Source organism: Corvus kubaryi, unplaced genomic scaffold, assembly GCF_017639235.1.
Source record: "Corvus kubaryi isolate FWS band 111438036 unplaced genomic scaffold, C.kubaryi_AGA036_p1.0 36978, whole genome shotgun sequence".
Taxonomy (NCBI): Eukaryota; Metazoa; Chordata; class Aves; order Passeriformes; family Corvidae; genus Corvus; species Corvus kubaryi.
The window spans coordinates 42,803-69,378 of record NW_024581000.1 but is presented as its reverse complement, the minus strand read 5'-3'; the positions used below and the strand labels follow the sequence as shown (position 1 = coordinate 69,378).

At 51.5% G+C, this 26,576-nt stretch overlaps 3 protein-coding genes and 10 non-coding genes across 15 annotated transcripts in view; 3 read left to right on the top strand and 10 right to left on the bottom strand.

Annotated features, from left to right (window-relative positions):
• The window catches only part of TRIM7 (tripartite motif containing 7), an 11,086-nt gene extending 57 nt beyond the window's left edge, over positions 1 to 11,029 (bottom strand). The window contains exons 1-9 of one of the 3 annotated variants that reach the window (XM_042020434.1): positions 10,907 to 11,029; positions 8,734 to 9,157; positions 8,064 to 8,159; positions 6,946 to 7,176; positions 5,425 to 5,447; positions 4,781 to 4,896; positions 4,019 to 4,054; positions 2,777 to 2,959; positions 1 to 1,548 (exon numbers count right to left, since the gene is read on the bottom strand). The exon at positions 1 to 1,548 is cut by the window's left edge and continues 57 nt beyond it. In XM_042020434.1, the coding sequence (XP_041876368.1) occupies positions 1,034 to 1,548; positions 2,777 to 2,959; positions 4,019 to 4,054; positions 4,781 to 4,896; positions 5,425 to 5,447; positions 6,946 to 7,176; positions 8,064 to 8,159; positions 8,734 to 9,157; positions 10,907 to 10,926 (1,644 nt within the window). In that variant the 5' untranslated portion in view covers positions 10,927 to 11,029 and the 3' untranslated portion in view covers positions 1 to 1,033. Of the gene's footprint in view, positions 1,549 to 2,776; positions 2,960 to 4,018; positions 4,055 to 4,780; positions 4,897 to 5,424; positions 5,448 to 6,945; positions 7,177 to 8,063; positions 8,160 to 8,733; positions 9,158 to 10,615; positions 10,850 to 10,906 lie in introns of those variants that run through there. The other 2 variants (XM_042020433.1, XM_042020435.1) reach the window with 2 other exon arrangements.
• A 708-nt stretch (positions 11,030 to 11,737) lies between these two features.
• Positions 11,738 to 12,902, bottom strand: LOC121660874 (ly-6/neurotoxin-like protein 1). The gene is made up of 3 exons (XM_042020461.1): positions 12,701 to 12,902; positions 12,448 to 12,567; positions 11,738 to 12,029 (listed from the first exon to the last, which is right to left on the bottom strand). Exons 1-3 carry the CDS (start codon positions 12,777 to 12,779, stop codon positions 11,875 to 11,877), a joined length of 354 nt encoding a protein of 117 aa, XP_041876395.1. The 5' UTR covers positions 12,780 to 12,902; the 3' UTR covers positions 11,738 to 11,874.
• A 300-nt stretch (positions 12,903 to 13,202) lies between these two features.
• Positions 13,203 to 13,275, bottom strand: TRNAK-CUU. Its single transcript has one exon. It is a non-coding gene; the product is annotated as a tRNA-Lys (tRNA).
• A 1,828-nt stretch (positions 13,276 to 15,103) lies between these two features.
• TRNAK-CUU lies at positions 15,104 to 15,176 on the bottom strand. The gene has a single exon. It is a non-coding gene; the product is annotated as a tRNA-Lys (tRNA).
• Positions 15,177 to 15,701: 525 nt separating this feature from the next.
• TRNAE-CUC lies at positions 15,702 to 15,773 on the bottom strand. The gene has a single exon. It is a non-coding gene; the product is annotated as a tRNA-Glu (tRNA).
• Positions 15,774 to 17,071: 1,298 nt separating this feature from the next.
• On the bottom strand, positions 17,072 to 17,144 carry TRNAV-AAC. The gene has a single exon. It is a non-coding gene; the product is annotated as a tRNA-Val (tRNA).
• A 385-nt stretch (positions 17,145 to 17,529) lies between these two features.
• TRNAV-CAC lies at positions 17,530 to 17,602 on the bottom strand. Its single transcript has one exon. It is a non-coding gene; the product is annotated as a tRNA-Val (tRNA).
• An 802-nt stretch (positions 17,603 to 18,404) lies between these two features.
• Positions 18,405 to 18,476, top strand: TRNAE-UUC. Its single transcript has one exon. It is a non-coding gene; the product is annotated as a tRNA-Glu (tRNA).
• A 480-nt stretch (positions 18,477 to 18,956) lies between these two features.
• On the bottom strand, positions 18,957 to 19,029 carry TRNAV-CAC. The gene has a single exon. It is a non-coding gene; the product is annotated as a tRNA-Val (tRNA).
• A 318-nt stretch (positions 19,030 to 19,347) lies between these two features.
• TRNAK-CUU lies at positions 19,348 to 19,420 on the top strand. The gene has a single exon. It is a non-coding gene; the product is annotated as a tRNA-Lys (tRNA).
• Positions 19,421 to 19,891: 471 nt separating this feature from the next.
• TRNAL-CAA lies at positions 19,892 to 19,995 on the top strand. Its single transcript has 2 exons — positions 19,892 to 19,929; positions 19,950 to 19,995. It is a non-coding gene; the product is annotated as a tRNA-Leu (tRNA).
• A 306-nt stretch (positions 19,996 to 20,301) lies between these two features.
• LOC121660870 (E3 ubiquitin-protein ligase TRIM39-like) lies at positions 20,302 to 25,199 on the bottom strand. The gene is made up of 6 exons (XM_042020450.1): positions 24,785 to 25,199; positions 24,448 to 24,543; positions 23,668 to 23,898; positions 22,866 to 22,888; positions 22,073 to 22,188; positions 20,302 to 21,734 (listed from the first exon to the last, which is right to left on the bottom strand). Exons 1-6 carry the CDS (start codon positions 25,196 to 25,198, stop codon positions 21,220 to 21,222), a joined length of 1,395 nt encoding a protein of 464 aa, XP_041876384.1. The 5' UTR covers position 25,199; the 3' UTR covers positions 20,302 to 21,219.
• Positions 20,506 to 20,577, bottom strand: TRNAE-CUC. The gene has a single exon. It is a non-coding gene; the product is annotated as a tRNA-Glu (tRNA).
• Positions 25,200 to 26,576: the final 1,377 nt, after the last annotated feature.

Sequence of the window (26,576 nt, the reverse complement as noted above, 5' to 3'; positions counted from 1 at the left end):
GTGAATTCAACGTCAGCTCCTTGGCAGAGACCGAGGGTTTCCAGGGAAAAAGAAACAAGAAATGAGGACAAATGGGTGATTTTGCTGAGAACCTGAGGGAACACAAGATTCAGCACCAAAACCCACGCAAAGCGCGAGAACCATGAGGGGTATTTTGGGAACATCTTGTCCATGGAGAGGCCTAAGCACGGGAGCACCAGAGGGACAAACCTGGGTCTCACTCAGGTCCAGCAGGACAAGCATCACTCAAAAAAACCCCAAAAAAGCACCTCTTAACTTTTTTCACAGTCTTCCAGAGGAGCCGTGGGTGGAGAACCAGATAGGGAGAGCAACCAAAACCCCACAGAGACTCTTCCACACCGGACAGGTCAGACCAGGTGGACAGTGGTCACCTGGGACAGCTTGGACAACTCTCATGACATCCCAAAAACGGCTTTTGGGGTTCAATTATTACCCCAGGTGGGAGAAGGAACCAGGAAATTCTGACTGGATTTCTCCTCTGTGGACAAACAGAGGAGCTCTGCCTTGGATGGATGTCCAGAGATTCCTGCTCAACCCCACCTTTCCCACAGGTCATTCACCCCATAAATATTCCATTTCCCAGCTACTGGCACTTCCAAAGGGGTGGAGGAGCCACTCCAAAGCTTCCCACAGATCCTTGAACCCCCATCCAGGGTCGGACCCAGAGCCACAAATGACATCTGGAGGGTTCCTTCTCACTGACTGGCTGAACTTCTCACCCCTTCCAGGGATGGGTTCAAGTCAGTGGCCACAGCCTTTGAGTTGGTGGCCACAATCTTTGAGTTGGTGACCACAGCCTTCAAGCTGGTGACCACAACCTTCCTTTAAGCTGGCAACCACAATTTCTGGGGACCACTGGCCTACTTCCACCTGCTCTGAAGACCCTCCTCGTGATGCTTTCCTGACCACCTGGTTGCCCGTCCCCCAGCCCACATCCCACCAAACCAGGCTGATTTGAGTCTTTTGAGCTCGTCCAGGGGCCAGGCCCTTCCCCAGCACTCCCTGAGGTGCCTCAGGGGCACAGTTTGATGTAGGTGACAGTGGAACAGACTGAAAAGAGGGGGAACACCTTCTCCTGGAAGGCGACGTTGAAGGTGAAGATGTGCTGCATGTTCTCGGCGTCATAGAAGGAAACCTCCTCCCCCTCGTAGTCCAGGTACACCCGGACCCGGCTGAGCTTGTGGCTGAGGCACAGAGGGGTGCGCTGGGGCGAGGTGACGGCCCAGTAGCGGCCCCCGTTCTGCTGCACGGCCCAGATCCCCTCCTCGGGGGAGAACTGCGTCAGCCCCTTCCGACGGATGGACTCCTTGGCCACGCCGAAGGCCCAGCCATCCGAAGGCCCCACCTCCACCTCCCAGTAGTGCCGCCCTGATGTGAAGCCTGTGGTGGCCAAGACCCGCGAGTTGGTGTCGAAGCGCTTGGGGTTGTCGGGCAGCTCCTGCTTCCTGCAGCCCATCCGGACACTCTTGAGGTCAGCAGAGAGGATCAGCAGGTGGTTGGCCGAGTCAGGGTCCAGGGTCAGGTCCTCTGTTGGGGACAGCAGTGACAGTGGTCAGAACTCAGCGAGGGTTTGAGCAATGAAAAGCCCAACTCAGGGTGGGGGTTTCCAGTTTCTGGACCAGCCCAGACCTCAATAATCCCATCCCAACCCCAATAACCCCATCCCAACCTCAACGACCCCTTCCCAACATCAACATACATCCCCCAAACGTCAGTAATCACTTTCCAACCCCACTAACCCCATCCCAACCTCAATAACCTCATCCCACACAGACACCCCACACTGACACCCCCATGGACACTCCAATTCCCTCGAGGGGGGTTTTGATCTCATGCTGCTTCTGGTGAGAAATGGAGTGACAACAACACGAGGCCACCAGGAGCAAAGAACACCACAAAAGCACGTGCAGATAATTTGTGGATATCAACAGCAAAGATGGGCCTTAGGTCAAGAATATTTTTTCCACATAAATTGATAATTTATCTTGGTTTCTGGCTCATCCACACATGGCTGGGCTCCGCACCTCCCTGGCATCACAAATCACAGTTTTTATCCCCAAACCACCCCAAAGGCATCCAGATCCTTGTGGGAAGCCATGACCTAAGGGCATCTTTCCACCTGGAGTAGCCCAAACCAAACATGCAGGTGCAGCTTGGTCCCAACAGCTTTTTTTTCCCCTTTCCAAACTCAGGCTCAGAGGAAGCAACAAGTGACCTCAAATTGTGGTTGTAGTCAGCAAAGTCGCCATGAATCCATGAGACACTTTGGGTGGAGTCTAAAATGGAGCCTCAGGAGCTGAAACACGGCAGGTGCCGCACCATAAAGGCCTTTGTGCTCTCCAAAATTCACAGATTTGGGTCAGGAAATGGCATAAAAATTTCCCGAAAGAGCCATAGTGGGAATTAAAAGCCTCATGGTGCTTCATAAAGGTGGGGAAAGTCATAAGAAGGACAGAGAAAGCCGAGATCATTTTTCCTTCAAAACTTAAGTTTTGAACCAGGTTCCTCCCCAAAAGTGGGAAAGTGGCCAAAAAACGGCATCTCCTGCATCAGAGACTGCAAATCCCACCAGCAAAATCGTGGAGAAACGGGTTGGAACGAGCCGATTTCATCAATGCCGATTTTTTTTATCTACAGGGTGTTTTCCTTTCTTGGGCATCTCCAGCTCCTGGAACCATCAGGATTTGGGTCTGAGGTTCAACCACAACGTCGTGGGACAACACGCAGCGAGTGACGCCTCTGCACATGCACCCACCCCCGGGCATGCAGCGAGGGGCCTTTGGCTTCTCAGTGGTGGTCACCAGGTTCCTCCTCGTGTTTTCTGCCAACTTTTGGCATTTCCAGAGGTGCCTGGGGGTGCTGTTTGTGAGCAGAATCCTTGGAAAGGGTCCAACCCGTGGGTTGTCCTTCTTCGAGACCCCCGTGCTGGAGACCACAGCTTTAAAAGCAAAAAATGAGCTTTTTCTTCTGAAAACTCTGCTCTGGGCACTTTGACACTGAGGGGGTCGGGGTGGGGCAGGTTTTAATCTCAGGGTGAGGTCAGAGGGATGGGGTTGATCCCAGAATTCCTGCAGAGCCCCTTCCCAGGGGCTCATCTCCTGGGGTCCCGCCCCCCTGCCATGTGGTCCTGGGAGAGGGGCCCTGGGGGGGAGACACGGGGTTGGTTTCCCTGCCCCTGGTCAGCCTCGTTCCCCATTAATTGTTTTGTGTTCCCCTGTGCGGGCAAGGACCCTCGGACCCGTGATTGCCACAGTTCCTCAGGAGAGCCCCGGCCATGCAGCTGGAGAAATAAACATCTCCGAAACATCTAGCAAGAATCGGTCCTTATATTTCTTTTCCAGGGGCCTCGTTGTCTGATACGCGTCGCAACATCCCCATTGCAACACTCATCCAGCGTGGAAATTGTTGTGGGCTGCGTTTGCCCCTCAAATTCATGACCTCTGCTGTGAAAAGGAGTTAAATTCTTAATTAACTTAAGAAACTAATTAAATTCTGCTAGGATTTAATTTAAATTCTTAAATAACTTAAGGAATTCACCAAATTCTGCTGGAATTTAACCCCTCTGACTTCACGCTGGAGTGGATGCTGGAGCTCACACCCTCTATCCCAATTCCATATTGGAAACAGGAGCCCAGCAGAGCAAATTTGGCAGACTAAGAGCCAGTCGTGGCTCAGAATGACTTTTTGTCTCAAATTATGGGGTTTTTAGGTGCAAACAGGCAGAGAGGACCTGGCTGAGCTGTCAGATCCCCAGAGTCAGTTAGAAAAATCGGCTTTGGGCTCTGGAGCTGAGCAGGCTGGATCTGGAAATCATCGAGAGAGAAGAAATTAAGGAAAAAAAAAAAAGAAATCTAGAATGTCTTTTCCTTTCTTTTTTTTTTTTTTTTTCTTCTTCCTTTTTCTTCCTTTTTGTCCCCCTCTGTTTGGCTTTGCAAAATACAACCACAATTTCGAGTCTTTGCTGTGGGCGCTATGTCTGAAACACCATCTTTTTTACCTTTTTCACCTCTTCCCAGCTCATCCTGCAGGTGTTCTGAAAAGGAGGACAGACAGAGATGTGAATGGTGACACCCAGAGAGACAGAAGGAATGGCCCAAGTCTCCTTTAGGGGACTGTGGCACCAAAGCATCAGTGAGAGCTGAGGATGGAGCAGCACAACAGGGGAGAATCCCTGTTAAATATATTCAATTTTCATCAAAACCCCCCTTCTGGGCATGAAGAAAACACAGGATTTACTTAAACCATATTTATCATGCCCTGCCACATCTCGGCCTCAGAAATTTCAAGGCTTGAGCACACCCTTTAAGCCAATTCTTGCCCCAGGGTGTCATTTCCATTTAGAAATTATTTGGGTTTTTTCTCTTCTAGAGCTGCTGGTTTTGGTGCATTTTGATTTTCCAGCTCTCTCAGCACCATCTCGTGGTTTCCTGCTTTGCTGCAAACCCAGGGCTTGGCAATCTCAGCAGGAAAGTCCTTGAAATTAAAGGTTTTATTGCACCAAAATTGATGTTCGTGCTCACATTTTCCCCTCTTTAAAACAGCCCCACATTTCCTTCCTCAAAGACCCAGCTGGAGCAAGTCTCCTCCTGCTCATGCCCATCTCCAGAATGAGAAAAAGGATCTCCAGAATCCCTTTCCAACGTGATTTCTGCTCCTATTTCAGGGCCCAGGAGCCCTCGAGCAGCACCCCAGGCACTCCCACCCCTCCCTCCCGGTGCCAGGAAAGGCCAAGGATTATTTTTAAACCTTTTCCACCTACCTCGGAATTTCTTCAAGACCTTCTCAAGGACGACAGTCTTGAGGGAGAAGTTGCAGACATGCATCTTCATGTCGGTGCAGACGGGAATGGGCTTGTGACACTTCACGTCATCGCTCCTGCCAAGGGAAAAAGGGAAAAACAACGAGGAAATTGTTGATATTCTCCCATTTCCGTCTCCATTTGCCACCAGTGCTCCTGCCCCATCCCCCCCAGAGGATCCCACTGGGATTTCACCCTCCTTGGGGTGACAAAATCAGGACTTGGGTGTGGATTTTGAGGCTCGTCTGGGGTGATGGGGGAATTTTTTTTTGTAAACCTCCCCCTCCAGCTGGTCCTGCTGCAGATCCAATGTCGTTTTGGTGGTGCCTGAACTGCTGTGATGGGGGAATTGTGTGTGAGCAAATAAGGGGATTTCGGATTTCTGGTCTCACTTGACCCTTGAAGAAGGCCACTGGTAGGAAAAAGACACTGTGAAAATCAGATTTCCAAGAAGCTGGAACACACCCAGTGCTTGCAGAGAGTAGGAGGAGAATTCCATCCTCCCCTGTGCCTCCCTCTGGCACCTGGACTGTGGACATTGACCTCCAGACAGGGATGGGGAGGGATGGAAGCCTGGAGGCAGCAGGGAGAGCAGAATTCCATACCTGCTTATGATGCCCATCACATCCTGGAAAGGAAAAAGAGAGACTGAGTGAAATCCCTGTGCTCTGGCTCCCCAGAGCGATTCCTGCTCATCAAACCCAGCCGGGATGTCCATCCCTGATGGATGCAGCCGGCAGGTGTGGATTCATGCCTCAAGTGTTGGATTCCAGCTCTGGGAGGTGACATTCCCACCAAATCCCATCCCACTCCCTGCAGCACCTCCAGGCCTGGCTGCTCCCGGGGAACCTTCCCCATGGCTCATCCACAAATCCCCAACCTTGTGCCCATGGAATGTGCTGTGTTTTAGGCTGGAAGGCACAGTCAGAGGCCTCTCATCCTCCCACTGCTCCGAGCAGGTCCTCCAGGTGAGTTGGGAGGATCTTCAGGTCACCTAAAAATCTCTCCATTTCCTCTCCCAGTATCTGGCTGCTGTTGCAAGCCCACATGTGGGCACCTGGCAGCCTCGGGGATGTTTTTGGGGTCTTCCTGCCGGTCTCCCACTTCTGGGAAGGTCCTGTCAACCTGTTCCATGTGAAGCATTGAGGGACAGGAGGTACCTGCAGATATCCTGCTGCTCAAGAGCCACCTGCCATAAACGGGACAGCTTTGCACCTCGATGTCCCCATGATTTCTGGACTCCCACAGTCTAATCATCCCCAAGAAAAGCCTGGGATGCCTCATCCCACCCTGGGATGGACAAGGAAGTGATTTTCCCTCAGGCAGAGTGGGTTGTGGAGGTAATTTAAGATTCAAATGCACTCAATAAAGTTGCAAAACCGCAAGCAAACACCAAATGGAGGCACTATTTGCCCATTCTGGTGCCCTTAAAACACATTCCAGAGCCCACACAAAGCCAGAGTCACCTCCCAGGGGCTGAAAAAGGACCCTGGAGCCAGCTCAGAGTTCCCAACCTGCTTTTTAATAGAATATTATTGTTCTGGGGCATTTCTCGTGGGTAGCAGTGCCGTCTGCACAGAGACCACGTGGGGTGAACTTCCACCCACAGCCAAGTCCTGAAACCGTCTGCAAATATTGACAGCACCCAGAACGCAGCCTGGGAGGGGATTTAACCCTGTGCAGGTCTGCGGGAGCCACCAGCACGATCTGCTCAATTCAGTACAAATGAGCTCCATTCAAAGGTCACCCGTGGCCCTGCAGCCATTCAGGGTGGGGAGAAGAGCTGCAGGATTTCAGGATTTCAGGCACCCTGGGGTTGTTTTCCCAGCCTGGAAAGGAGAGTTTGGTCTAACTCAGCTCTGAACACCATGAAACCCAGGGCTTGGGGGTGCTAGAAAAGTCCAGACAAGTTCATGGAGGAAAAAAATCATTAAAGTTGAAGAGGACACTCTGTTCCAGGGTGTTCCTCAGCCAGAGAGAACTCGGGGCACTCAGACATCTCCTTGCACTATCCACTCATTAAGGACAGAATAAAAAAGGACTTTTACCCCCAAAACACCTCTACAGGATCCATAAACACATTGAAAAAGGAGGAATAAGGCCATGACTAAGACCTGATATCTCACCTTGAGGAACTCAAGCATGGGCTGCTGGATTTTCTCCTCCAGCTCGGCGATGAGCTTGTTGAGGAGTGTGATCTCCTTGGAGAGGTCAGTGATGTTCTCGTTCTGCCTCTTGGAGATGTTCTTCTCCATCTTCTCCAGCTGCCCCAGCAGGATGTGCTCCTGGTCGTGCAGGAACTGCCGCAGCCGCTCAAACTCCGAGAGCAGCTTCTGCCGCTCGCTCTCGATGGTTTTCTGGGAATGAAACACAGCAAAAAGGGGTTTTCAGGAGAGAGGCCTGGTGGTGAATTTAGAGCCCCGGCCTGGTGAGACTGGGGGCCTTCATTTAGGGAGGGATGAGGAGACACAGGGGGTAGCATTCCTGGACAAAAGCCTTGGAAGAGGTGGGGGTGGGAGAGCCAAATCCCCGCCCGTTAGGATCTCTTGTTCCTCAGCTCTGCCACCATGCCGGTTCCTGTTGGGTTTGCCATCACAAACACCCTGAATCCCCTCTGGGACAGAGCCCTGGGCAAACGAGAACATTTAGCTCCGGGAAATGCTCCCTTTGTCATCGGGAGGTATTTCGGTTGCTTCACTCCACACTGTCCCTCAGCACAGGTCCAGCAGGTCCACCCAGGCCCCCAAAGGAGGGCCCTTCACGCTCTGCCTTTGGCGTCACACCTGACCCCGGGGCTTGGGACAGGCTGGGCTGTGTCCAACCCCGCCAGCCACCAAAACAACAGGAAATTGCTGTGGTGTTAAAAAACCACAGGGATGGGAGAGCAGCAAGATGGGCCAGGGCAGCTCGGTGGCTTTTGCCCCAAGTAAGGGGACATGAGCCCCTCAAAGCCCTTGTCTTGGAGGGAGGTGGTCTGGGAGAGGGTTTCAGTGGGATGGGTTTTTTTCCCTTCTGCTGCCACAGGCATGATGTGCTGAGGAAGAGGAAGGGTGGAGGAGATCCCCGAAGCCAGCCCCGCTCTCAGATGCTCCAGCACCATCCCCGAGGTCTGCTGAGGCTGTGGCTATTGGTGGTGGGGCCAGGAGGAACGAGAAAACCACCCCTTTCCCTTTTTCAGACACTGGGGCGAGCAGTGGGTCCTCATCCCCTCCAGGCTTCCCCATCACCCCGTCCTGGGACACACCAGCAGCTCCTGGGTTTTCTTATCGTCGTTCACTTTGAACTCCAGCAGCTCCTGCCGCTCCTTCCTCAGGAAATCCAAGCGCCCCTGGATTTTCTCCTGGGAACAAAAGAAGAGGATGTGGCCGGTGTTGCTTTCTCTGCTTCGCTGCGTCCCTCTGTCCGCAGGGTTTGCTCTTTGCCAGGTGGGATGGGGAAGGAGGAAAACACGGGATGCGCTCGCCGGGAAATCCCTCTGGCTCAGCTCCGCCCACGCCGGCGGCCTCAAGGACCACCAGAACCCCTCCCCAAAAAAAGGAACGGAGGATGCGGGGGACGGGACGTGCCCTGTTCCCCACAGGCTCCTGGCACAGGCAAAGCTCAGCCCGGCTTTAATCAACTTCGCTCATCTCTGGAAGCACTCCCAGCCCCCAACAGCCGCGGATGTTTGGCTCCGTCAGCCGTTCCCCCTCCCGACGAGGTGAATCCATCCCAGAAACAAGGGGAACGCAGGAGAGGGGCGCGCACGTCCAGAGAGAACACGTTCTCCCAGCTTCTCGGGAGGCTGGGAAGCACTGCCAGCTCTTCGGGAGGGCGTTTGAGCGCCAGGGAAAGCCGGGTGACACCGCGGGGACAAACGCAGCTCCCCGGGAGCCTCCCGCGGGACGCACGCACGGACAGACGGACGGACAGACCTTATACTCCTCGGAAGCCTCGTCCACGGGCACCACGGCGTGGGGCCGGTGCTCCCGGGACCTGTCGCACACCACGCAGATGGTCCTGCGGTCGTCCTTGCAGTAGAGCTTCAGGGCTTCGCGGTGCTTGGGGCAGAGCCCGTCCTCGGCGCCCTTGGCCCCGCGCAGCGTGAACTGGCTGATGATCTCGGACATGTTCGCCAGCTGCCGGTTGGGACGGAAGTTTTTCTGCTGGAAAACCTCCCGGCACTGCGGGCACGGGAAGTCCATCTCCAGCTCCTTCCAGCTCTTGACGATGCACGCCCGGCAAAAGTTGTGCCCGCACTCGATGGACACGGGATCCTTGAAGAACTCCAGGCACACGGAGCAAGTGGCTTCGTCCTGGAGGTTTCCGGGCAGGAACACGGCTGCCATGGCCTCTCTCCTGCGGGTGAGGAATGGTTTCAGCGGGGCTGGAACAGGAATGCCTGGCACCCGGCCCCGCGGGGGCGGTGCTCTTCCAGGAAAGCTGCCGCTGCCCGGGGTCGCTCCTGCAGTGTCCGGTTTCTCCAGCCCGGGGACGGGGACCTCGGCACTGGGGGACACGCAAGAAAGCAGGAACGCTGCCCTCTGCTCCCCACAAATTCTGGTTTTCCTGGTTTTTTTTTTTTTTTTCTCCTCCTTTCAGCAGGGAGGTGGGAAGAGGAAAATGTTTTGGGATACCCTCCCGTTTGAGGTGTCACCGTCTCTGTATGGCGCTGATTTATGGCTGAGCTGGTGCTAAATCTGAGCCCTGGGGCTTGTGTGGAGCAGCTGCTCCAGGCTCAGATCCAGGGAACCTCTCTAAAGTCTTGTTTCGGCCCTGAAACTTCAGTTGGGGACTCAGATAACCTGATTGGGCTCCAGAGCTCATCAGGGGCCATAAAAAGCAACAGGAGAAAGGGAATACAAGAGGATGCAAAGTCCTTATCAAGATCTGTGGGTGAGTTTCCCGATTCCATGAAGATCAAGCTCGGGATTGGTGTCCTGCATCTCAAAATAAAATAGTCTTGGTCTTCCAGAAACACTTTGTGCAGGTTTGGAGGTCGTGCATTAAATGGGAACGATAATTAAAATAAATATAATTTCTCCTGGACTGGGGTTGTCCATAACGCGGTGGTTTCCACCTGAGACTTCACCAAATTCTTGTCATGGCAAACAGGGACAGGAGGGAGTGACAGTCACCCGGTTACTGAGGGGGATCGTGTTACCATGGACTGGGAAATGTGGGATCCTCTGGAGAGCGATTTGTCTTCTCCTAATGAGGACCTGAAATCAGATTGAGTGATCCATAAATTCTGATTTGAAAGCCAGCCCCTGCTGATCCAACACCTCCAAGTCAGGATCTTGGGACACATCTGGAGCTATGGGGGGACAAATCCCGACCCCAGAGGTTCTGCTGGAGGAGTTAGTGAGGGAAAACAGTCCTGGAACTGTCCTGCAGAGCATTACCACCTCTCTGCATGTTTATCTGTCCCTTCGCATATATTCACTTATATTTATATGTATTTTTATATATTTATATGTATATATATCACTCCCTATGGAAATGGAATTCCTTCTCTCCCACCTTCCGTTTCTTTTGATCTGTAAATAAACACAAAGTGTGTGTTTTTCCTATTCCACGCATTTTCCCTCACGTTTCTGCAGTGAAAGGATGAGGTGGTGCCTGTGAACGGGAGGTAAATCCACACCCCAACCCAGGGATGCACAACCAGCCAAGGAAAAGAACGAGACCCCGCGAGAGAAGCCGCGGGCAGCCTGGTAGGAAAAACAAGGAGAACGAGGTGGGTGCAGGGAAGAAAGAGACAGGGGGACAAGCGCATCCCGACCCCTCCCCGTGTCCCCGGCTGCCCCCGTGTACCTCGGAGTGGAGGCGTCGGAAAGGGGCGTCCTCCCAAACCGCCCGAATCTCCCGGGATTTTGCGTGGGGACGGGTCTAGAGGGGGCCAGCTGGGCGGCGAGCCGGGACGCCGCGGGGTCCCAGCGGGACGGGGTCCGCGGCAGCCGCTCTGCCGAGCTCCGGCGAAGGAAACCGGCCGCGGCCGCGGCTGCCTCGGACATCGCGGCACCGCTCGAGCTCGGGCTCCTTGCCGGCCCTCGGCTGCCCCATTTGTCCCCTCTGTCACCACCACCCCCTTCCCGTCTCACTTACCATTCTTTCCCCTCCCCCATTGCTTCTATCCTGGGCACCCACCGAGGTCTTTCCCTCCTCCTCCTCCTCCTCCTTCTCCTCCTCCTCCTTCCTGGCCTCTCCAGCTCTGCTCCTCTCCTCCGTGCCAAAGCTGTTTTCCCTGCCCAGCGCCAGGATCGCGTTTCCAGCACCTCCCTCCACCTGTCCCCAAGCCCTGACCTTCTCCCCGGGGTCTCGGCAGCCCTTTAACCCTCTCCAGGAACCTCATCCCTCCTTCCAGAGGCTCAGTGGAGCTGGAGAAGGAGCGAAGCTTTTCATCCCTCTTCCCAAACGGTCAAAAAATGGTTAATCTCGCTGCTCATATTTGGGAGGAAAAGGGCAGGAACATCTCCTGTGGGGCATCTCCCACCTGCCACAGGTGTGTTGGTCAGGTAAGAAGAGGTTGGGACACCCAAACCAACAGGAAGAGGGAGAAAATAAAAAGAAAGGCAGTCCCTGTCAGATAAATATCTATTGCCTATAAATCTATAGATCAATGAATATCTACTGGATACACACATCCTTTACTGCCCCTGACTTCCAGCGGCTCCCTGATGCTCCTCTCCCAAAATTCCCAGCCAGGAACTTCCCAGCCCTGCCCTGGAGGAAAAAAAATCAGGATGAGACCAGGAGGAAGCTCCTTGGCTTGCCCTTGGGGTTTGGATGTCAGGATCATGTTCGGGGCCACCAGCTGCTCCCAGACCACCAGGAATGCTGAGTCTGGAGAGCTGAAAAGAGGAGCGGCTGCCTGAGGCAGAGAAACAAGGACACGAGCCAGATCCAGCTGCCAGTGCCGAGCCTGAAGGTTTATTTTAGAGCTGAGACTAAATCAAGGTGCACAGCGGGAGCCTCGCGGGGCCCACCGTCCCTAATTGCGAGTGCTGAGCATTCAGGATTCATTCGAGGAGCGCCGGAGCGCATCGGGATCCCAGTCCTGGCCCCACGGCGGGTCAGTCCGTGGGATCCTCGCCCCACTCCTCATTGCAGAGGTCGGTCTCGCAGCAGGAGTAGCGGGAGGTCAGGCGGGACTCGGCGTCAGACGCCCGCTCCCGGCCGCAGTTCAGGGTGGAGGTGCAGCCTTGCTGGTAATAAAGGGTCACCTTCCCTGCAGGGGAGAGGAGAACGCCACAAACCCCATAAAAATCAGACTTTGGGCTTTGAGGAGAAACCAAGCTCTGAAATATACTCCCCAAATGAAGTCACAGCTTGGTTTAATTAAGAGAAAAAGAAAATCAGGGTATGTGCCCACAGAGACAACCCCTGCCCCCTGGCTTCTTTGGAAGGGATTCTCCCCTTGGCCTAAAAAGGAGTTTTTGAAACTTTTTTAGGACAACCTCCATGGAGAGGATGAACTTGACCCCTCCCATCTGCCCTTTCCCAGCAGCTTGGTCACCACATCCTCACCCATCCACAGGAGAAATTTGGTTTTCCAGGGACGGGGAGAATCTCCCTGAAGGAAAGGAAGGGATAGGGAAAGCCAAGGAAAGGATAGGGAAATCCAAGGAAACCCCCAGCTAATGCACCCAGGGTGCTTTTGATGAGGGCACACTTCTCCCGGCGCTCGCAGGTCGTCACGTTGGCGCCCCGGAAGCACCCAACCAAGGGGATCTTGTACTTGCAGACATGGCATCGAAGGGCCTCAGCTGCAGCAGAGGAGAAAAAATGGGATGAACTTTGGGAAGAACTGGGGAAAATCCTGCCTCGAACGCTGGGATGACACTGGGGATGGGCTGGAGAGGTGCTGCCGTTATTAAACCAAATTTATTCCCCGCTCACCGACTCCGACGCACAGGACAAGGCTCAGCCCCAGCAGGAGCAGCTTCATCGTGGGGCAGGGGCAGGTCCTGACTTCCATCTGCTTCCCAGCACAGCCCGGAGTTCCCTGGAATGAGAATGGCTCAGGAATTCATTGCTGGGATGAGTTCTCTTGGTGCTCAGCCCTGGGATGGGGTGGGGGAAAAAAATCAGCCAGGCAAAAACCCTCCAGCTGCTTTTGTTTTGTGCCTTTTGGGCAAAATGAGCCGAGAAAAGCTTGGTTTGCGTTATGAGATAATCCTTAAAAACTGAAATATGGGGAATTTTGGAGACTTTAGTGGCTGTGGTTCCGGGGCAGGAGTGTCCCACGGGAATAAAATAATTTAATGAGGAAAAAAGGCATTTTACTGCCAAAGGTGTTGAGACACAGTGCCGGCAATTGAACCGAAACCAGGTGGATTTGGGTAAATGAAAGGAAAAACCAGATCAGATCTCAGTGAAAAAAGGGATAAAAGAGCCCTACCGCCCAACGTGGGGCTCGAACCCACGACCCTGAGATTAAGAGTCTCATGCTCTACCGACTGAGCTAGCCGGGCGCCCGAAAAGCGCCCTTTTCCACTATTTCTTCACTGAAGATAAATTTGATGTGGATTTAGTAAAATGTTTAACTATCTAAAGATTAAACTGGTTTATATTTTATAAAACACAAAAATAAGACTAAGAGATATAAATATAAAAGCATAGAATACAAACCTATGTGGAAATGCTAAATATATATATACGTTATCATATAGGATGTATTTATGTGCTATACATGTATTTTATCTATTAGTTTATATATTGTACTCTATAAAGCATTAATATGTCTTCTATACATATTCATATACATAAATGATATACTATATATTAAATTTTATTTATATCTTTATGTATTGTTATTTATAATTCATACTAAAATATATTTTTATATCTATATATTTTAAATAAAAGTATAATAAAACACTTATACAACAATTTTTATATATTAAAAATAAGGTTGGCCATAAAAACGGGCATAAAAACCCCTGTTCCCCGGGAGGTTTGAAGAGATGTTGGGATGATGCCGACGGACACGCGCAAGGACAACCCCGAGAATCCCCTAAAAGCCCCGGAGCGGGTCCCTTACCCGGCTGTCCGCTCCCTCCGCGCTCCCGGCGCCCGCGGCCGCGCGGTCCCTTTATCCCCGCGCTGCCCTCGGGGCCTGAACGACCTCGGATCCCTCGGGAGACGCCGTCCCCTGGGAACAATGCTGGAGAACGCACCTGGACAAACACCCGGGACACGCGGGCACGGCGGCGCGGGGCCATTCCCGGCTCCTGGAGTCGCTTCGTGCCCCGCATCCCGAACTGGAGCCGTCCCAAAGAACGCACAAACCGCACGGGTTTGGGAAACGGGGATGGAACCCAGGCCCGGAGCGCCGAGGGATCCCCTGCCCGGCGGGTTTCTCTGCGTGGTCACGGCCTTAATTAATGACAGGGGTAATAGGATGTGATTCATTCCCCTCCTCCCTGCTCCAGGTTATTTCCAAGGCCTTTAGTGCCAACCCCATGCCGGTGTTTGAGCAGCTGCCCGGGCGGTACCGGGGCCTTCCCGAGCGTGAAATTCCTGGTGTCAGTCCAAGCCCTCCTTTTTGGGGCTCAAATCCTCATTTCTAAGTTCCAAACCCCCCTTTTCGGGCACAACCCCCATTTTTACGGCAAAACCCCTCGGTTGTAGGGCACAGCCCCTGATTTTTAAGGGCACAAAGTCAATTTTTAGGGCACAACCCCCCCTTTTTAGGGCACAAACCCTCATTTCCAAGTTTTCGGGTTTACCTCAGTTTGATTGGTGGTATTTTTGTCAGTTGCTTTGTGGGGGCTTTTAAACTACTAATAAGGGTTAATTATTAAAAAGATAGAATAATAATGATTATAAAAGTAAAAAGAAATAATAATTTGAAAAGGAATCGTGTTTGAGGGAAAAAGAATTTCAAAATGGAATAATGATTTCTGAAAGGAACAATCATTCTCACAGAATAAAAATAGTAAAACCCGACATAATAATTCTAGAAGGAATGATGATGATGGTGGTGGTGGTGGTGATGAAAAAAATAAAGGGATAATAATTTTTAAAGTAATAGGAATTTTTAAAAGGAATGATAATTTCAAGAAGGAATGACGATTTTAAAAGAATAAAAATAGTAAAAACCGGAATAATTGATTAAAAAGGAATAATTATATAATTAATAATAACAATAGTAAAAATAATTAAAAAACAAATAATGAAATAAGAATAAAAATTGAAACAATAGAAATAGTTAAGGAAAGGAATAATAGTTTAAAAATTAAATAAAGGGGTAAAACCCATCAGATTTGGGTACATAAAGGGGGGGGGAAAAAGCTCTACCGCCCAACGTGGGGCTCGAACCCACGACCCTGAGATTAAGAGTCTCATGCTCTACCGACTGAGCTAGCCGGGCTCGCTGGAAAAGGCCGCAACAGCTGATACAAACCACGATGCAGACCGGGAAATGCGGGGTTTTCCGGGGAATCCGGGCAAAGGACACCGCCCCTCGGGCTGCTGCTTCCACTGAAGTTAAAACCTTTCAACCCTTAAAAAAAAAAAAAAAGAAAAGAAAAAATTGGAAAAACCAAAGCGTTGGTCCCTTTTAAAAACTTATTTTTCCCTTTCTAAAATTATTATTATTAATTGTTATTATTCCTTTTCCAATTATTATTCCCCTTTTTAAAAATTATTCATCCCTTTTATTCAAATTATTATTACCTTTTCCAAATTACTGTTCACTTTTACAAATTATTGTTGCCTTTTTCAATTTTTTTCATATATTGCTCAACAAAAGACGGAGCTGGGGCAGGTGGAAGGGGACGCCCCGCGGGAAAGGAGAGGCACAAAAAGAAGAGAAGAGGTGTATTTCGGAGGTTAGGACATGTAAAATTCTGGAAAGATTTTTTTAAAAAAAGGAATTTGGGACAAAAGAACCGTCTTCCCTGACCGGGAATCGAACCCGGGCCGCGGCGGTGAGAGCGCCGAATCCTAACCACTAGACCACCAGGGAGCTGTTGGCTTGGTTCTTTGTCCCAGAATAGACCCTGGCCAAAATTTTTTGGGTTGAATTCGGTGTAGACTGGGTTTCTGTGTGTTTTCTCCCCGGTTTTCCTTACCCTCCAAACAGTAAAATCCTTCTGATTTAACCCATCCCAGCCCACCCTTGGCTCACCTCCCACCTGGCTCCTCCTCAGTGGCTTCTCAGTCACCGGGAATGCAGAAATTGCCTCCAAAAAAGCCCTTTTCACCCCCTCCTGGACACCCTGTCCCAAACTCCACCAGAACTGGGCAGTTTCCCCAATTTCCCGGAGGTTGAATTCATCTCCGTGCATTCCACACAGAGGGAAAACACCCCAGAATACAGCGGCTCCCCCGTTTCGTGGGGGTGAAAAAGCAGATTGTGAACATTCCAGCAGCTCCACAAATCCAGGAGGAACTGCGGGTGACGCTGCTGGGAAGGGATCAGCCCAGTCCTGTGTTTCACGAGGAGTTTGGATCATTTTACTGATGTTCCCCGATTCTTCCCTCAAATCCGAGCATACTGCACTATGGATAACGCGGTATCAGGGTGGATCTGCCAGAGGAATGGGAATAACGGCAGAGAAGGACGAGGGGGATGAAATCCAGCAGGAAAAGCGCTGCCATTCCGCCTGCCCGGCCCTCCTAACGCCCGAATTTCTGGAATAATGGCAAATATGGAGCCAAGATCTCCGACAAAAGACGGCCAGGAAGGAGGATGTTGAACGTGGAATTTTGGCTGCTATTCCAGGTCACGTCCCAAGAACAAACAACTCCATCCAGGAGCAGAAACGCGTGACTGCAACGCCTCTCCTCTCCTCCTCCACACAATCTCTGTTGGTTCGTTTTGGGTTTTTTTTGGAGCTTGTCCTGGGGATGAACGAACCCAAAATTGTTTGGGGGGAAGGGAGGCTAGTCGTTGCTTGGTTTTTCAGCACATCGGAATCACGCCTGCAGGTGCCACACCGAGGAATGGCTGGATTTGAGCATTCTAAAGGTTTTTTCCACCCTTTCCTCTCCATCTTGGCCGGGGATGCAGAAAGAGGGAGCTTGATGGAGCAGCGGGATAGAAACGCGAATTATCCGTCTCTGTCTTTGATAATTTGGGGGGCTTTTTAAAATAATTTCCCCTCTGGGAAGCAAACGCAAGAAATTATTGATGTAAAGGAAGCCAGGGACAAAGCTGCCACCCCACCACACGCCAGCAACACAGAATCCCCCAAAATAACTCCGAAATTAAACCCCAGCTAGCTCGCGGGTGGAAAACGGAGTTCACTCCCCAAAACAGGTTGTTTCTGCCTGGTTTCGAACCAGGGACCTTTCGCGTGTTAGGCGAACGTGATAACCACTACACTACAGAAACCTGGAATGGCGCTTCCAGGGAGTCAATTTTGTGGGATTTCACAAAACAAAGGTTATTGCACTTTATTTTCCCTTTTTCTGGAGGCGTCGTACACATCCCTTGGCTCTTTTTTTTCCTCCCTCGCTTGGGCCTCCCTGCCGAGGCTGCACACGACCAAGAGCCCCCAAAACACCCCAGCTTTGATCACAGAAGGAATTCCCCGATTAAAACTATTTCAGACACCCCAAAATCCAGGAGTCTCCGCTCATCCTTCGGGGTCAACGCTGGTTCTCCAGTTGGCCAAACCTGAGCTAAAGCACGTGGAATTGCCATAGTGCCCCACAAAACGACCCAACACCTGGTAAGAGCTGGGGAAATACGGAGAAAAGAACCCGCAAAAAGCTGCTGTTTCTGCCCGGTTTCGAACCGGGGACCTTTCGCGTGTGAGGCGAACGTGATAACCACTACACTACAGAAACGGTGTTAATGTACGCGTTTTCACCTTTTCTGGAATATCAGAAACCCAAATTCCCTTTGCGGCTGCTCCTGAATATTCCTAAATCCTATGAGAAAAGCTACCCTCCTCCTTTTATAAACAATCCCCTTATTGGTTTTAGCTCATTACTTTATCGCTCTTAATTCATTCCCTTGTGGTTTTTAATCCGTTCCCTTATCCCTTTTCATTCCAGCCGCGTTTGGGAGGTTGTGCTGAAAAACGTAAATAAAGGAAAAAATCAGGCAAATGCTTAAAACCCTCCCAAAATACCCTCAAACTCGGTGGGTTTTGTCTGATTCCGAACCAAGGAGCTTTCGCGTGAAATCACGGACAGGCGACATTGAGGTCAGCGGACAGGGGAGACATTGGGGGACCCCGAGGTTAAAAATCGTTACTTTTGAAGAATTCACACCCTTTTAGAATTTCTTTTCCCTGACCGGGAATCGAGACCGGACTATGGGGGTGAAAGCACCCGATCCTCACCACTAGACCACCAGGGAGGGCAAGCTCAAGGGTAAATCCCATTTTTAAAATTAGTTTCGCTATTTTCATTCAACTTTTTTTTATAATTTTTATTGCTTTCCTGTTTTTGATTGATTCATTTACTACCTTGAACTATTTGGGGGATTTTTAAATCACTTTTGAATTCGCCGTGGTTTTTCCTATTTTTGATTCCTTCCGCGCCCCGAGTGAAGCAGTGTCATGAGGCTGATGGAAAGAGGCAGACTCGGGGCGGTTTGCTGGAAAAAATCCCTGGGAATGGTAAAAAGAGGCCCCAGGGCAGTTCCCTGGTGGTCTAGTGGTTAGGATTCGGCGCTTTCACCGCCGCGGCCCGGGTTCGATTCCCGGTCAGGGAACCAGCGCCTACCGTTTTTGTAAAATCTTCGATTCCAGGCGGTTTTGTACCTTTAGAAAGGAAGTCGCGACTCCGAATCCGTGGAAAACTAAAGCACGTGAGGTGTTCCTGTGGCAATCATATTCCCACAGTTTCCTGGGAGTGAGTTTTTGGAGTTGTTTTGTTTTCCCCGGCTCCCCATGATTTTGGGGGAGACGCTTACACTTGTAGGGGTTTCTGCCCAAAAAAATTGTCCGCAGGGAAAATATTGATGGATAAACTAAAATAAACCGGTTCTGGGTTATTAACACGGATTTTTACCAGCGCCATAATTCAGGGATTTGTAGGAATATTGAGCCAAAAAATGCAGGGGAATGAGTAGCAATTAAATAATTTGCTTCTAGAAATAAACTTCTTTTTTGTTTTTTCTTTTGCCAGAATCGCCATGATGGAATTTGAAGGAATGTTGAGACACGAAAGTTAAAAGATTGATTTAAGGACCTGTTTCTGCCCGGTTTCGAACCGGGGACCTTTCGCGTGTGAGGCGAACGTGATAACCACTACACTACAGAAACGCGCCACGTCTGGCTTTTTGCCCCTTCTCCCCTCAAAACCGAAGACCAAAAAAAAATCCGCTTTTCCCACAGAATACCGCGAAATTTCAGGCAATTCCGCCTCTCCACCCCCGCGGCGGTTTATCCGAGCCGGGAAGTGTTTAACGACGGCTTCTGATCGCGGAGGCCGAATTGGTGGGAAAGCCAAAATTGCCTCGAGGCGGAGGTTTTCTCCCAGCCTTTTGCACCCCAAAAATATCTGTCTGGTGAGGAGTTTCCCCGGAAAATGAGGTGGAATGACCATATTAAATATAGGATAAATAAAAAGCCCAAAGCGGCGCCCGGCTAGCTCAGTCGGTAGAGCATGAGACTCTTAATCTCAGGGTCGTGGGTTCGAGCCCCACGTTGGGCGTGGATCTTTTTTCCCTACATCTACTCAAATATGTCTTTTGGCTCTTTGTTTATTGTAGTTTTTAAATTATTACTGATTTCTAAATTATTTTTATTTTTAAATTATTATTGTTCTATTATTATTAATAATATTGTTGTTGTTGTTATTGTTACTATTATGCCGGGTTCTACTATTTTTATTCTGTGCGAATGATTGTTCCCCTCAGAGATCATTATTTCATTTTGAAATCCTTTTTCTCTCAGCTACTGTTCCTTTTCAAATTACTATTTCTTTTTAGTTTTAATTACAAATATTACCCTATTTTTTAATAATTATTTTTTATTTTTGACTACTTTGCTAGTAGTCAAAAAGCCCCCACAAAGCAATAGACAAAAAAAACCAGTAAAACAAAACTCCCCCCGTCCAAAGAGAGTCCAACAAATCCTGATTTTTAAAACCCCGAATTGCTCTATTTAGGGCTCAGTTGTCACCGTCAGGATGGCCGAGTGGTCTAAGGCGCCAGACTCAAGGTCTCACCTTCCTTCGGGAATTCTGGTCTCCAGATGGAGGCGTGGGTTCAAATCCCACTCCTGACAGGGTTTGTTCTTGGAGAAATTCCTAAAATAATACCCTTTTTTTTTTCTGCTGTGCTTTCCCTTTTTCAAATTACTGATCATTTTTTCAATTTTTTTCCGGCTTTCCAAGTTATTGTTCTTTTTAAAAATCTTGTTCCTTTTTGAAATTATAACTCACTGTAAATAATCATAATGTATAATAAACAGTTAACTGCTCAATAATCGCCATTATTTAATTTCAGTATTCAACTGCAATTATTTCCGCACAGCTGGTAAAGGCCTTTCATATAAACGTAATCGAAAAAAATACAATTAGCGTTACTGCTTATTTATTTATTTATTTATTTATTGCTCAATAACAGAAGGAGCTGGGGTAGGTGGTAGCTGACGCCCCGCGGGAAGGGAGAGGCACAAAAAGAAGAGACAGGGGGTGTTTTGGGAGTTAGGAGATGTTTAAATACGGAAAAGATTTCCCAAAACACACCCCCCAAAAAAGTGGATTTGGGGAGGAAAAGAAGAAAAAAAGCAGTGTTCCCTGACCGGGAATCGAACCCGGGCCGCGGCGGTGAGAGCGCCGAATCCTAACCACTAGACCACCAGGGAAACGCTCTGCGAGGTTCTCTGAGTGATTCTGTTTTGGACGGATGACCTCGGTGGCACGCGGGACTTCATCGTGGCCTCGATGGATCCCAGGACTGGATTCCGATGCACCCCAGAATGTGATCCCGACCCAGATAGATCCCAGCGCATGATCCCAATCCACTCCAGGCCGTTATACCAATGGACCCCGGGATTTGACCCTAAAAGTCCCCAGGGGATGATCCCCATGAACCCCAGGATCTGACCCCGATGGACCCCAGGCATCCAAACTCCAGGAAAAGCCTCTGGTGGACCCAGGTCCTGGGAGATGATCTTGCTGGACCCCAGGAGATGATGCTGGTAGACCCCAGATGCCCAGGCATCCAGATGTCCAGGTCCCAGGAAATGCCTCAGGTGGCCCCAGCCACCAGCAGATTGTTCTGATCATCCCAATTATTCCCACTCTTTGCCCTATTTCCATTTATTTTACATCCTTTTCCCCTCTCATCCTCTCCCTCATCACCACCCTGGCACAGAAAGTCTCTCCCAGCCCTCAGATCAGCATTTCTCTACACCAACCATGGCTTCTCGTCGGCAGAAATGATGGAGAAAGGGGAATTTTCCATCCTGAAACCCCCCAGGTGAGCGACCCACCACGGGGGAGGGTCAGGGTGACAGAGTGAACTGGCACCCCCTGCCCAGGCAGAGAAGAGGCAGGACCTGCTCCCCGCCGAAGGATGTCGGAGGGTACGTGAACATCGGGATCGCCCTCTGCGAATCGAAGAATGCCACTCGCCCAGCCTCGTAGTCCAGGTAGACCCCAACCACCTCGGGGGTTTCGGGCAGGGAGATGGGGACGGTGGGAGAGGTGAGAGCCTGGCACTGGCTCCCGCACTGCCCCACGGCCCAGATCCCCACCTCGGGCTTGACGCTGATCCGACCCTTCCTGCGCACAGATTCCTTGGCCACGCCGACAGCCCAGGCAGCCCCGTTGCCCACCTGCACCTCCCAGTAGTGCCGGCCAGAGCCGAATCCCTCCCGGCCCAGGACGCAGCGCGAGGAGTCGAAGCGTTTGGGGTGGTCGGGGACGGCCCTCCGGGTGTCCTCCCACCGGACACACTTCCCATCCTCAGACAGGGCAAGCCGGGGATGGGCCGTGTCCGGATCCAGCGTCAGGCTCACTGCAGAGGGAGAGGATGGCTGTCACACATGGGTGTCACCCCCCGAGAGCTTTGGGGTTGGGTTTGTCCCGTCTCCCCCCATCTGGGGTGCTGGGGATGGTTTGATGCCCCTGTGCAGGACTGGGAGAGTGGAAAAGCCAACAAAGGGAATTTGGCTTGGAGCAAAAATGAGGCTCTGGAGTGTGGGGGGTTTTGCTGGTCATTGGGGGGTGTCCCATGGCTTTCCTTTCTTAAGCTGCCATGTGGAAATATTTGGGATTTTCACTTTTGAGGGGTGATTTCCGAACGTGACGCTGATGCAGTGCTGCTTCTGACCCCCATCCCTGGTCCCTCCATACCTTGGAACTTCTTCAGCATTTCTTTGAGTGTGACATTTCTCTGGGGCAGCCCCGTGAGTTCCTCTGCCAGCTCTGGTGATGTCTCCACTGTCTCCAGGGCACTCTGCTTCTCCAGCCTGGAAAGAAGGAGAAGATTTTCTCCACAGAAATATGGAATGGTGGGACTGGAGAGACAGCTGGGCTCTGGGAAGACTTGAAAGGTCCCTTCCTTCCCAAACCATCCCAAGTTTCCACAGTTTTATAACTCCATTCCTCTTGGGTTTAGGCATCTACAGGAGGTTTTTGGGATCTGCTCCTCATCAAGGAGCTCCTGGAAAACATTTGCTGACCCAACCACTGCTGAGGAGTCCCTGGGTGGTGAAGATTTTCCACCAGTGGAAATCAGGGAATAAAAATGCCTTTCCATGTCCACTTTCCTCCTTCCAATAACCCACCTCCCAGTCCGAAGGGGACTTGAGCAGGTCTGTTAAAGGGTGGAAGATTGATTCCCTTAGAATTTGACACTTTTAGCTGTTGGCTCCCTATTTTTGACAGGCTGAAAAGGAAAAGCTCATCCCTCCAGGAACAGGGAGGTTTTCATGGATCACAGAGCAGTTGCAGCAGAGCTGGAGGTACCTTCAGCCCCCAGTACCTGACTCTGGTCTCCAGCATCCTAACTGGACTTTTGTGGTGTCCTAGTTGTGTCCTGCATGTCCCTGTCACACAGGTCACAGATTGTTGGGGTTTTGGAGTCCCCCAGCCATGGGGACAAACGACAAGCACGTGGCAGGAATGCAGGAGAGGAGCCACAAACCTGCTCAGGATGTCTCTGCTGTCCTGCAGGAGAGAGAGAGAGAGAGACAGATCAGAGGGATTGTGGGGTCAGAGCGGAGCCAGCCTGGGGCGAATAACCAGGGAGGGCTCTGGGGTCATCCTGGGACGCTGCTCAGCCTAAATGAGGGATTCTGGATCTGCGGGAATTCGGGTGAGGTCATGGCAATCTTAATGAGCAGTTCGGTTATCAGCATCATCCCCCCTCCCAGGATGGGCGTGACCGCTGCTAATGAACATCTCTGCTTATTTGAATATATGACTATTTGAATGTTTGGGTGTTTAAATGCTTGGATATTTGAATATTTAGACGTTTGAATGTTTGAATGTTTTGATATTTTAATATTTAATTATCGAACCAGGGGTGAAACGAAGCCCAGAGGTGGGCTCAGATGGTGACTTTGGTGGCAACCTCCAGACCAGGGGAGCACCGGTGGTTTCCCACTGTGGACAAGGGAACTCAGACTAGTGCTGGGAGTGTTCAACTGGACAAGTGAACCCCAGTGACCAGCGAGTTGAGATCCACAACATTCCAGTGGACAGTTGGGATGACTTTGTGGGGATTGAAGAGAATAATTTAGGAAAAAAGAGATGGGTTTTAAAAGGAGTTTTTATATCTCCAGGTTGGACGGCGATTGGAGAAAGGTGGCCCAGTGGTCTAGGTGGCCTGTGAGGCCCCTTCCTACTCAAACCATGATCCTGGGATTCTGTTTAGGATTAATTTTGCTGGTGGCCTGGTGGCACCACAGGTGGCCAAGGGTTTTCAGAGGGCTCTGAGGTCTCACCTGCAGGAGTTCCCAGGGTGGCTGCCGGCACTTGTCCTCCAGCTCCTGGATCTGCTGGCCCATGGAGGAGACTTGCTCTGAGAGCCTGCTGATGTTCTCCTCCTGCCTCTGCACGATCTCCCGGTCCAGCTTTGCCAGTCGGCCCAGGAGAAGCTGCTCCTGCTCCTCCAGGAGCTGGTGCAGCTCCTTGACCTGGGACCGGACCCTCTGCCGCTCCGCATCCACCCGCTCCTGCAACGGGAACGGACATGCAGGGCTGGGGCAGGGATAGGGGAGAGAAATGCCAGCAGAGTGGATTGAAGGGGGGATTTGTCACCGCCAGAAATTCCAGGGTTCTTGCAAAGCCTGGGGAGAATCAAGAGGTGGTTTTTTTTTGTTTTTTGTTTTTTTGTTTTTGCCATTTCTAGGTGAGGGCTGCTGGCAAAGCATTTTCCCATGGTCCGTAAACTTTGTACCCAAACGCTCCAGACCTTTGGACAAGGGAAGATGCAAAACAAACCCATAAACAGATTAGTCAGCGATAGAGATCAGGGAAAGGGACAACAAGGCAAGAAAGATGCGATTGGGTGATTCCCGTTTTCTGTCTGTTAATAGGGGGAGCCCGGGAACGTGCGAGCACATGGAGGGAGGCAGAGATCCACAATAACCTGGCAAAATCCGGGTTTAGGCTGGATACTGGGGAGAAATTCTTCCCCGTGAGGGCGGTGACAGGCACAGGTAGCCCAGGTGTGCCTCCACATCCATCACCACGGCCAGAGGGACAAGGGAAGGGTCACTCACGAGCAAGTGCAGGCTTTTCCCTTCCTCAGCCGCCTTCAGCCCCAGCATCTTTTCTCTCCTGTCCTTCAGGATCTGCGCGTGAGCCTGGAATTTCTCCTGATCGGAGGGGAAACACCGAATCGGTGCCTTTGCCTCCATCCGGCGATGCCGTGAGCGAGGGGCGGTGGAGGGGGGAGGGAGGGGGGAGTGACTGTCACCCAACGTGAGGCAGAGAACAGGCGGAAGGCGCAGAAATCCAGACCTTTGCAAGGAAAACAACGCTCACCTGGCCTCCCCCTCCTCCTCTCTCCTCCTTTTCCTCCTCTCTAATCCCCAGGGACACCCGGACACCTCCCACCTTGTGCTCCTCCGCCGCTTCCTCGATGGGGACGGCGGCGTGGAGCCGGTGGTCCTGGGACTCGCGGCACACGCGGCACACGGGGGTCTGGTCCTGCTCGCAGAAGAGCTTCAGAGCCTCGCCGTGCCTCTGGCAGAGCCGCTCGCCTCTCCCGGATCCCCCCCTAAGGCTGAGGCGCTGCGCGATCCGGATAATCTTGGCCAGCTCCCGGTTGGGTCTCAGGCTCCGCTCCGGGGCCGTCTCCCGGCAGCGCGGGCACGGGAAGCTCTCCCGGGAGCTCTCCCAGCAGCGCTCGATGCACGAGCGGCAGAAGTTGTGGCCGCAGTGGATGGACACGGGGTCCTGGAAGAGGCCGAGGCACAGCGGGCAGGAGGCTTCGGCGCGGAGGCTCCCGGCGGGGCCGTGCTCGGCCATGGCCGCGGGGACGGGGCGGTTTCGCTTTCCCCCGAGGCCGGGCTGGCCCCGCGGCTGCTCCGCTTCCTGCAGGTGCCTCGGCCCCAGGGAGGTGAAAGCGAGAGCCGAACAGCTTGGCTGCTGAGATGAGCCGGGTTTGGCGCCGGGTGTGGCACTGGGTTGTTCGGCACCGCGTTTAATACCGGGTCTGGCACCGGGTTGTTTGACACCGGCTTTGACCCCCGACTGCAGCAGCAGCGGAGCCGGAGAGGGACAGAGAATCCCCCTCCCCGCCAGGCCCGCAGCGGGTTGGAAGAAGATTAAATGGAAATTAAACTTCCTTCATCACTTACCGGCTTGGCTGGGATCCAACTGCAGCTTCTGTTTCACCCTCTTCTCCCCCAAAAAACACCCGGGGAAAGTGAGAGGCTGCCCCAAACCTCCCCTTGGGGTCTGAACGAGGTATCAGCCTGGTTTCACTGCTTTCAATTTTTTTTTTTTTATTTATTCATCGATAAATTTAATTTATATGCGTATTTATTAATTCACTCCTAGTTTATTAGTTGAAGGGCACAGGCATGGGGACAGAGCTTGCAGTAACTCTTCGGGTGAAACCACCAACTCATCCTTTGCTGCTCATTCCGCCTCCCGATTATTCAGCGTTCCTGAATTCCCGACTCCAACACCCCCGCCCGTACGTGCAGCTATAAATACCTTTATTCAAACATACTTTTATTGCTCATCTCACTTCTCCTTTTACACAGGAAATCGTTTCTCTCATGGGTCAGGGCTGAGCCGCTGACCACAGACCCTCCTATTTTTAACTTTCCTTTTCTTCCAAGACCCCCCGCTGGACCACCAGCCTGTAAACTCCGGAGCCCTTCACGTGCAGAAGCCACCGGAACTCGCTGGCGTCGGTGTCTAAATGATGCTTTTTTTGGAGGAAATAGGTCAAAAACTCATGCGCCGTTAATTCTGTGCGGGAGTTTTTTGAGGTTCCGGGTTTTCCGGTGCTCGGAACATTCAGACTGAAACCTGGGGGGCGGCTTCGTGCTCAAAACACTTTTTTTTTTTTTTTTTTTTTTTTTTTTTTTTATTAATCTGGGGCTAAGGTTGATTTATCGGGGGGTGAGGCGTTCGGAGAGTTGGGATGGATCAACATCCCCCTTTCCAAGTGGTTTCCCTCCTTGATTAACCGGGTGTAATCACCGTGAATTCTCGCCGGGCGTGGGCTCAAGAGGGAGCTGGAGGCTCGGGTTTGACAGACAAGGAGAGATTTGCTCAGCGCCAGAGGAAAAGAAAATCAGTAATCCAAGGTTTTCTGTGGGATTTTGCTCAACCGCTTCAAGGTGCAGGTAGATCCAGGGCTGGGAGCAACCTGCCTCCTTTTCGCACAGTT

Coding starts and splice junctions, on each gene's coding strand:
- LOC121660874 (XM_042020461.1), bottom strand. CDS start 12,779: ATGGAAGTCAGGACCTGCCCCTGCCCCACGATGAAGCTGCTCCTGCTG. Junction 12,568..12,700: donor TGTCCTGTGCGTCGGAGTCG/GTGAGCGGGGAA, acceptor CCTCTGCTGCAG/CTGAGGCCCTTCGATGCCAT. Junction 12,030..12,447: donor CCTCATCAAAAGCACCCTGG/GTGCATTAGCTG, acceptor TCTCCCCTGCAG/GGAAGGTGACCCTTTATTAC.
- LOC121660870 (XM_042020450.1), bottom strand. CDS start 25,198: ATGGCCGAGCACGGCCCCGCCGGGAGCCTCCGCGCCGAAGCCTCCTGC. Junction 22,889..23,667: donor CACCCTGGGAACTCCTGCAG/GTGAGACCTCAG, acceptor TCTCTCCTGCAG/GACAGCAGAGACATCCTGAG. Junction 22,189..22,865: donor AGCAGAGACATCCTGAGCAG/GTTTGTGGCTCC, acceptor CCTTCTTTCCAG/GCTGGAGAAGCAGAGTGCCC.